Source organism: Ailuropoda melanoleuca, chromosome 8, assembly GCF_002007445.2.
Source record: "Ailuropoda melanoleuca isolate Jingjing chromosome 8, ASM200744v2, whole genome shotgun sequence".
Classification (NCBI taxonomy): domain Eukaryota; kingdom Metazoa; phylum Chordata; class Mammalia; order Carnivora; family Ursidae; genus Ailuropoda; species Ailuropoda melanoleuca.
Window position 1 is genome coordinate 105,430,435 of NC_048225.1, and position 9,375 is coordinate 105,439,809.

Here is a 9,375-nt window from a genome sequence, read left to right on the forward strand (position 1 = left end):
CATTTCTCATCCAACCGCCATCTCAGAGTCGACCAGAACAGTGCAGACCTCTCCAGTCTCCTGGGAAATTTGGTGTGAGTCCTGACTGGGAAGCTGGCAGACCGGGGTTCCAGCCCCAGCAGTCTCGGAAGATCACAGGCGAATTTCTAAAGGTGTGTGGGCCTCGACGCCTTTGAAGTCTGTAAAGCGCCTTCTTTCCAGTTTTCCTAGCATTTCCATACCTATCGTTCCAAGTCATCCACACAACCAACGGAGTTAACGTTACTAACCTTGGATGAAAAAACCGGGAAGGGATGCGGGCTGTGCTCAAGGTCACCCTGTAGGGCATAAGCTGGGTTCCAGGGTTTGCTCCTGGGCCTCTGCAGGCTCACTGGGAAGCTGAGTCAGACCCAACTTCTGCAGCGGCTAGGCCTAGGTCCTGGACCTCCGTGGGGCTCCGGGTTGTGGGAGCTCCGTCTTCCCAGGCGGCTCTCCACTGGGTTAACTTGCCCAACCTTCTCGGTTGACTGTGGGCCAAGTCCTGGACTTCCCTGCTCCGGTGGACTGCAGATGCCCAAAGGGCACCCGGCCTCGGGTCCCGGCCTCTCTGTGGCTCGGATTCGGGTCCCGGCGCCTCCACTGGGCAGCTCAGAGCATCCTTTCTCCTTCCTGTCGGGCGGCGGAGGCGGCCGCGCCGCCGCTGTCCCTTTAAGAGAGAGAAAGAGCACAATCAGGAAGTGTGCGCGCGCAGAGCCGGCTCCCGGCCGAGTAGCGCCCGCCCGGGGGGAGCCGCGGAGGAAACCTCCGCTCCAGCCCTCCCCGCTCCAGGGGTGGCACCGGCCCCTCCGGCCGGCCCAGCCTCGGGGTCCCTGCGGCCCCGGCCGCCAGGATGCTGTGCGCCCAGCCCGTGGATGACAGCGAGCCCTGAAAGCTCGGCGGGTGCCACGCGCTCCCACCAGCCTGCCAGTCCCACGGCCGAGATGGGGTGAGTGGTGCCGAGCGGGCAGGCAGCGGGGGCTGGAACCCGGCGGCCGGCACCCGGCGGCCGACGCGCGCAGTGCCGGGCTGCGGGCGCGGAGCCAGAGCTTTCCCGGCCCCGTGGCGCCTCCCTCTGCCGCTTCTGGGGACCCCGGCAGCGCCCCGCGTGCGGTCTGCGGCGGTCACCCTACGGAGGGCTGCGTGAGGCCAGAGAGAGGCGGGGAGGGCCGTGGCAGGGAGGAGGGCGGCCACCCGCCTACCGCGCTCCCTTTCTGGGCTCTGCTTCCTAGCGCCCGGCGCCGCGTTCACCCTCTACCTCGGCGCTCGTCTCCTGCCCGGCTCCGGGGGGCCTGCCCTCGCCCCACCTGGGGTCGTTCTCCCCGGCGCCCGTCCCGGGGAGAGGGGAGGCAAGTCTCCCGGAGCCGCTGGGGACATGGAAAGCCCCGGCGCTGTGGGGGAGGGTGACAGACAGGAAAGGGTTAAAGGGCTGGGGCCGGCGGCCTCTGACGGAGGCTGAGAAGCACACCGCACCATCAAACAGCACCGAGGGGTGCCTCTCCTCCGCCCTCCTCTTTCCGGTGTAGCTCGGCTCCTGGACTCGCCACAGACGGAAAGCACAACAGACACTGGCCCAGGACAGTCTCTGCCTGATCCACGGCTGCTCGGAGCGCGGGGTAAGTGCGTTTGGCCGCAGGAGAGCCCCCAGGACCAGGAGGAGGAGGAGGAGTGGCGGCGGTGGGTGGGGCAGAGGGCGCCCTGGCTCCGCCGCCCACCCTCATTCATCCAACCGCCGCGGAAGGAGAGCAGCCTTCTCTGCACCCGGTGCTGAGCTGGGGGCCGCAGAGCTCGCACAGCCGACCAGACGTGCCAGCCAGCAGCTCCTGGGCACAGCCCTGGCAGGACCAGGAGTAGAACCTAGGACGGGGCTTCCTTCCCTCTGCCTTTTGCACAACATTGTGCATTCTCCCCCACCCCGGTCTGCAGCTGTGCCCTGCCCCCAGCACCAGGGCCAGCGTGGAGGACCAGCCCTGGGGAGGATTATGAAGGTGGTCTGCTGTCCACGGGCTCCCCAGACTGGACCCCTTCCTTGGCCTTGACTTCAGGGTGCTCTGCCAGGCTTCCCATCCCCAGGCCTGCTGGCATCATGATTAAGCCTCTGGGGTGAGGGGGTGGGGGACTTATCTGATCAACTCATTCAAACTGAGCTATTATATTGTCTTCACGGAGTCTCTCTGTATCTCAGTTGCTTCTGGAAAATGCAAACATGAATACATTTTCTGAAACTAGGACTTGGCCACGGAGTCTCTTCAAGTGGCTGCTGGTTCAAGGAATTGATGTTCTCAAGATTTTCATTTTAAAAAAGATGGCAGAGAGAAGGCTTAAAGAAAGCTAAGGAACTGTGGGATTCCAGCTGCAGTGACCCTAGGGTTGAGAACCTAGCAGATGCTAGAAGGTGAAGAAAGCCCTGTCTAGAGCATATTCAAGAGGTGGTGGCCCTTCTTAAGCTCTTTCTCCCACTTATCCCCTTAAGACCAGCCCTGACCCTGTTTTTCAGAGAGGATTTGAGTTTACTCTCTGGGGCTACACTCTCTGGAGCCAGTTGCTTTAGAGGAACTGGTCTTTGGAGAGAACAGGATGGGGGCAAAGATGCGGCATCGAGTTGTAGAGGGTTTCAGATTCTCCCTAGGGCTCCTGAGCTCTTGGATTTGATGGTGTCCTGCCCCCCTCCACAGGCACGTGCACGCGCGCGCACACACACACACACCCTGTCTCTCTCTCTCTCTCTCACACATGCACACCCCTGCTGCAGTGAGTGCGGTCCTCTCCAGAGCAGCGCTGACCTGGCCACACTGGCCGCCTGTGCAGCTGTTCGCTCACAGCAGCAGGAAGTGGTGGGCCCAGGCAAGTGGGTGGGGAAGGGCTCCAGGCTCATGTTGCAATCCTGGAGATTTGTGGTGGTGTGGTTGACGCTGCCTGACCTGGGGCCCTTCCTTCAAGCACTATTTCTGCTTCCTGGGACAATCCCAGGCCTGGATGCCAAAAACCCAGAATCCTCAGTGCGTGGGAGAGGTAACAGAGAAAGAGGTCTGTCTCTGCTGAATGGCCTCTGGGGAGCGGGTTGGAGAAGACCAGGAGCGAGGACAGGTGGAGTGCCCTGTGGCGGGACGGGCGCGGGCTGTGGACTGATGGTCCCAGTGGCTGCACTTTTTTTTGGAGAAGTTTCTTAACCTTTCTGAGCTTCACACTTCCTCCATCCCCTTGCCTCTGGAATGGCCACATCGGACCCCTTTGTGGGATGGTCTTGGGCACTGCTCCGTGTCAGGCAACCCGTGTCCGGCCCAGGGCGGGAATGGAATCCCAGACCCAGTATGTTCTTTCCGTAGGCCTAAGGCGGCCAGCCAGCCGGGGCAGGCAATGCAGAGCACCGTCAATTACCTGTGGCACACGGACGACCTGCTGGGCCAGGGCGCCACTGCCAGCGTGTACAAGGCCCGGAACAAGGTAGGACACAGCCCTGGCCAGGCCCCCTCGGGCTGGGCAAGGTCTGGGCCCTGTCAGCCCTTGGTGGGCAGCAAGGGTGGTGTGTGGCGAGGCAGGGGCCTAGCACACCCTGGAGCCGGGGGACGCTATGGCTTTGGGAAGAGGGCTGGGGAGCTGTGGAGGGCTCCTTGGGATGGCGCTTCTGTCAGGCACAGTTTGGGACTGGAGAGAGAGAGAGAGGAAGACCCAAAGCCGTCATCCTGGGCAGGCGGCAGCAAATGTAGGAATAGCGGAGTTGGGAAGTGGGGCTTGTTTGGATTTACCTGCCTTCGTCGCAGCTCTGTACTGACTGGGAGCTCTGTATGGACTATGTGAGACGTATCGCACAGTCTTGTCTCAAGAGCCGGGGCCAGAGCAGGTGCTCGTCCCAGCTTTGCTGCGGGCACCAGGGAGTGGGCTGCCTGTGTGGTCGTCGATAGAAATGGTAATAGCAGCAACAAACCATCCCCTGCACCTGTGCCATCAGGGGCAGCAAGCCCTCATCCCCACCCAGTGCTGGACTGGGCCGTCTTCTCTCTGAGTAGGGGATGGAGCTGAGGGTGGGAGCCCCCTGCCCCAACCAGGCCGTCTTCACTCATGTCTGGTGGTGGGCGGGTGGGAGAAGCTACACAGAGGCCCCAGGGGAGTATGTGTGCTCCCCAAGGCAGGAGTGGGACTTATGTTATCCCCCATGGCAGAAATCCGGGGAGCTGGTTGCTGTGAAGGTCTTCAACACGGCCAGCTACCTGCGCCCGCACGAGGTGCAGGTGAGGGAGTTTGAGGTCCTGCGAAAGCTGAACCACCAGAACATCGTCAAGCTCTTCGCGGTGGAGGAGACAGTGGGTCCAGGGCTTGGGCAGAGGGAGGTGGTCTCGTCCTTGACACTTATGGGCTGGGAAGAATCGGGTCACATAATAATAGCGACGTGGCCATGTGCTTGGAGGAAAGAATGCTGGGGTGAGAGTAGTACATGGGGAAGCAAAGATGGGAAGTAGGGTCCAATCAAAGAGGGCTTCCTGGAAAAGGTGACCTTGGGCTCAGGTATATGGGGGTCACTGTGAGGCCAAGGAGGAAAGGCCAGGCCAGAAGCTGGGACCTAGAGAATGGGGGTTTTTGGCTCTAGGCTGAGTCACACCTCTTGAGAAAGCTGGTGCCCCCCCCAATAGTGATGGAAGGGGAGGAGATTTGCCTTCCACCCCAAGACTCCCTCTCTCTGTCCGCCCCCCCACAGGGGGGCAGCCGGCAGAAGGTGCTGGTGATGGAGTACTGCTCTAGTGGGAGCCTGCTGAGCGTGCTCGAGAGCCCCGAGAATGCCTTCGGGCTGCCCGAGGAGGAGTTTCTGGTGGTGCTGCGCTGTGTGGGTGAGCCCCTCCCCGACCCCCACCAGGAAGCCCCCGTCCCTGTCAGACCCGCCATGGGCCCTGCCCTCAGTGGAAGGCGAAGTCCCAGAGGGTCTGACGTTTCTGAGATGGTTTCCCAAACCCAGAAGATGTTCTGTGCTTCAGAGGCTCTCCATTCACAGACCTAAGACAGACACTCATGAATGGATAGAATCCGAGTGTCTGATTCCTGCTAATCAGCTGTTTAAAACTCCAGCTTAAAAACATTTTTTTTAAAGCAGAGAATTCCTATTTGGGCCACTGACAAAATTCTGGGGGTGGGTGGTGGTGTTGGTTACACCACACTGGTCACGTGCTTAATGCCACCGCACTGCACGCTTCAAATAGTAAATTTTGTGTGAGGTCTATTTTGTTACAGTTTTTAAAAATAAATCAGACAGGAAGGGGCGTCCCATCCTTGGGGAGGCAGAGCCACCATCCCTCTTGATTTCTTGGAGAATCCTGGTGGAACATCAGCACCCACATCTTTGGAACCCCCTTCCTTTGTCCTGTGCCCATCTCTGTCCTCGTGCTTTTCCTGCAGCCCTGTCAGCCCCTGTGAGCTCTCTGTCTGGACCCAGGGATAGCCTTCTGCCCCAAATGGGCCCCAGGCGCTGAGCTGTTCCTGGCCAGAGAGCTAGCAGCACTCCCTCTCCCCAGTGGCTGGCATGAACCACCTGCGGGAGAATGGCATCGTCCACCGCGACATCAAGCCTGGGAATATCATGCGTCTCATGGGGGAGGAGGGGCAGAGCATCTACAAGCTCACGGACTTCGGGGCCGCCCGGGAGCTAGACGACGACGAGAAGTTTGTCTCTGTCTATGGCACTGAGGAGTACCTGGTGAGTGGGATGTTGGGGACCCACCCCCACGCGGAGGGCCCGCCCTTACAGCTAGTTGCCCGTCAACTTGTGACTCTCTCGGAGCCCCCTTGAGGGGCTCTGTCCAGTCCCCCCACCTGGGGCAAGGTACACATCACCTCTGCGCCCCAGCCAGAAGAATCTATTCTGTTCCCTAAGACGGCAAAGGTGATTCTGCAGCCTGCCTGGGTCTCCCTGCTGGCCTGTCCCTGCCCAGGCCCCCTGCCCGGGTCTCCCTTGTACAGTTCTTTCCTTGATACGATCCTTGCCAAGGAGGGGGCACCACTGGTCACCACTTTCCCCAGGGCGGAGGGTGGGCAGATAGAAATGCGCTGGGTGGGCTAACTCCACCAGTTCTTGAGAGGACGAAGGAGATGGTTCTGATAGTTCTGTTTTCACTGGAAGGTGGTGGAAGGAGGTCTGATGGATGGGGGCTCAGGCCCTTGCCCACCCTCCCCCTCCATGGCTGCTCATTGGTTCTCTCTCCGGCAGCACCCCGACATGTATGAGCGGGCTGTGCTTCGCAAGCCCCAGCAGAAGACATTCGGGGTGACTGTGGATCTCTGGAGCATTGGGGTCACCCTGTACCACGCCGCCACTGGCAGCCTGCCCTTCATCCCCTTTGGTGGGCCACGACGCAACAAGGAGATGATGTACGGTGGGCCACGGCAGGGAAGGAGAAGGGTCGGACCCTGGGCCTTCCCCCACCAGTCCCTGCTGTGTCTCCTCTTTCTCCTCACTCTGTGGTCCTCCTGGGTCCACCCCCACCCAGGCACCTTTCCAATCCTTGGTCCTCAGCCAGTCAAACAAGGAGCTGGGCCTGCCCTGACTGATGGGAATGAGTCCCTTATCTTAGCTCCGTGCTCCTCTCTAGTGCTCCCTCCGCTCCCTCCGAATGTGTGTGTCTCACCCACCTCAGCTGAGGCTCCAAAATAGACATGCCCAAGATCGCGGAGCCTGCCAGGGGCAAAGCGGGGTGGCAAGGACCCAGTCTCCTGATCCCGGGAGCAAGGCCTTCCCAGGTGTCCTGCAGTCAGAGCCAGAAGTAGCTGGAGACAGTGGCTGCTCTCACTGAGGGCACCGCCCAGAGCAGAAAAGGTTTGAGGGGGATTCGTGGAAAGGTCGAAACACCCACCCTCGGCTCAGGGGTCCAGCCGTGTGGAACCCTGATTAGGTTAGGGAAAGGGGAAGGAGACCGACAAGGCGGGGGCTTTCAGGGAAGGCTGGACTTGGGAGGGAGGGGAGGGTTGGTGAAGTGGAGCACAGCCAGGGCAAAGGGGCAGAGGCAGGTCCGACGAGGAGGTGCGGGCACTGGAAAGGAGTGGAGAGCTTGACATCTCCAGGCTAATTCGGAGCGGCCGGCTGATTTGAACCAGTGCTCCGAGAGCCCTCCATGCTGAGTGTGCCATCCCTTGATGTGCGATGGGCTAGGGGTCCCGCTGACCCGGTCCTCCCTCACCCCAGGTACCGGATCACCACGGAGAAGCCGGCCGGCGCCATCGCAGGCGCTCAGAGGCGGGAGAACGGGCCCCTGGAGTGGAGCTACAGCCTCCCTGTCACCTGCCGCCTGTCCGTGTGAGTAGACAGACCTGAGTCCGGGCTGGCTTCCCTGCCCCCTGCCGAGAGGCAGGCCCTACTGCACTGGGCCCCTTGCACCCGGTTGGCTCAGGTATACCACGTTCCCTGTCAGGCCGCAGCTTTCCCATCTGGATGCCGGACTGGGTCTGTCCAGCTCCCCCTCCCCATCCCGCCATGCCCCACCGCCCGGGTCCTAGCTCTCACAGAACGCCCTGTGACCTACTCAAAGAGGAGTCCGGGGCCTGGTGGCTGACCGTCTCCATGTGCTGTGGTCCAGGGGGCTGCAGACCCAGCTGGTGCCCATCCTGGCCAACATCCTGGAGGTGGAGCAGGCCAAGTGCTGGGGCTTCGACCAGTTCTTTGCGGAGACCAGCGACATCCTGCAGCGAGTCGTTGTGCACGTGTTCTCCCTGTCCCAGGCCGTTTTGCACCACGTCTACATCCACGCCCACAACACGTGAGTGCGGGAGAGGGAGCGGCAGAAGCCTGAGAACCTTCTCTACCCTAGGCAGCAGTCTGTGGGCTGTTTAGATAGGAGAGCATCCGGGTCCAACGTGAGTTTGGAAAATACTAGTTCCACAAAGTTCAGCAGTTCTTCTTGCTGCTGGACTCCCAACATTCAGCAGCCTTCCCCATGCTCACGTGCATTAGGAATCTGAGGGGTGCCTGTGTGCATGTGTGGGGGGGGCAGCGTGTTTCCCAAATGTATTGCTCAGAGAACCCTTTATTGCTAAAATTCAAGGTGAATTTTAGTGGGAGTGTTGCCGGAAGGGGTACAAAGGCCGCGGCCGGGTGTTGAGGCTCCTGCGTTCCTACTCTGTCCTCATCCGCTCCAGTCAAACACGAGCTCTAACCTTTGTCTCCCCACCCTTGATAAGAGAGGCAATCACCTGGTCCCTCCCTTCAAAAAGCTGAGCCTTCTCCGTGGATGAAGACTGAGCTGGGGTTTGGGTCACCTGGACGCCATATCCTGCTGACACTTCCTGTCCTCTCCCTTCCCCCCCCACCGGAACCCCTTGTGTGTCTAGGATAGCCATCTTTCTGGAGGCTGTGTATGAGCAGACCCAGGTGGCCCCCCAGCACCAGGAGTACCTCTTCGAGGGTCACCTTTGCATCCTTGAGCCCAGCCTGTCAGCACAACACATCGCCCACACGACCACAAGCAGCCCCCTGACGCTGTTGAGCACGGCCAGTGAGACTCCCAAGGGGCTGGCCTTCAGGGACCGTGAGTAGCGCCCTGGCTGGATCGTTTCTCCCTCTCACATTCCGTAAGGGGCAGGGGTTTATGATCCAGGATATCGATTAATGTCTTTTGTGGGTGTTTCTTGGGGCCCACAGTGTGCAGAAAGCAGGTCTGGCCTCTAAGTCTCCCACGCCTCTGAAATGCCATGTGACTCAGGCTTGTGGCTCGACCTGCCTGGGCTTCGCAGTGTGCAGAGAGCTGTGAAGGATGCTTCAGTGCAAACAGGGAGACCAGGATTTAATATGATTTCCACAAGCTCCGCAATGGGTGGGAAAGCCGAGAGTCGTTTGGGTTGGAGGAAGCAGGAGCCCAAGGTGCTGGAGAGAAGGGAAGGTGGTCAGGGGTCCAGAGTTTTATCTTCCAAGTCCTAGAAAAAGTATCATCCCTTCTCCTTTGAATGATGCCAATTTCATCCTCCTTCTCAAGGGCTCCAATGATGGGAAGGGGGATTAACCTTGAAACTCCTGGGTATGAGGGTCGTTTTAGCCCATTTTCTGGCTGTTTCTGGGACTTTGGGCGTGAGGCTGTGTGTAGTTCTCCAAAGAGGACACGAGGGGGCAGTGAGGGGCTGCAGTTGTAAAGAAGCACTTAGCGTGCTTTATGTAGGCTTGGGGAGTCTCTGCGCAAGGTAAGGAACTGGCGGTGGAAGACGGGGTGAGGGTGGGTGTGAGTGAGGAGGAAGCGAAGATGAACTTAGGGTTTGTCTGGGACACACGGGCAGCCCCCTCAGACAGGGTCTTTGTCTGCAGCGGCTCAGGACATCCCCAAGTTCTTCCCCAAAGTGGACCTGCAGTCAGATTACACCACCTCCAAGGTGAGAGGCGGTGCGGGTGGCAGG

The 9,375-nt window shown here is 60.1% G+C and overlaps 1 protein-coding gene across 1 annotated transcript in view; it reads left to right on the forward strand.

The window, feature by feature from the left end:
- Positions 1-718: 718 nt before the first annotated feature.
- The window catches only part of IKBKE (inhibitor of nuclear factor kappa B kinase subunit epsilon), a 22,121-nt gene continuing 13,464 nt past the window's right edge, over positions 719-9,375 (forward strand). The window contains exons 1-11 of the mRNA XM_034667665.1: positions 719-964; positions 1,542-1,631; positions 3,342-3,459; positions 4,176-4,316; positions 4,709-4,838; positions 5,517-5,698; positions 6,209-6,369; positions 7,181-7,291; positions 7,572-7,751; positions 8,323-8,519; positions 9,287-9,370. Coding sequence (XP_034523556.1) covers positions 3,373-3,459; positions 4,176-4,316; positions 4,709-4,838; positions 5,517-5,698; positions 6,209-6,369; positions 7,181-7,291; positions 7,572-7,751; positions 8,323-8,519; positions 9,287-9,370 — 1,273 coding nt within the window. The 5' untranslated portion in view covers positions 719-964; positions 1,542-1,631; positions 3,342-3,372. The remainder of the gene's footprint in view (positions 965-1,541; positions 1,632-3,341; positions 3,460-4,175; positions 4,317-4,708; positions 4,839-5,516; positions 5,699-6,208; positions 6,370-7,180; positions 7,292-7,571; positions 7,752-8,322; positions 8,520-9,286; positions 9,371-9,375) is intronic.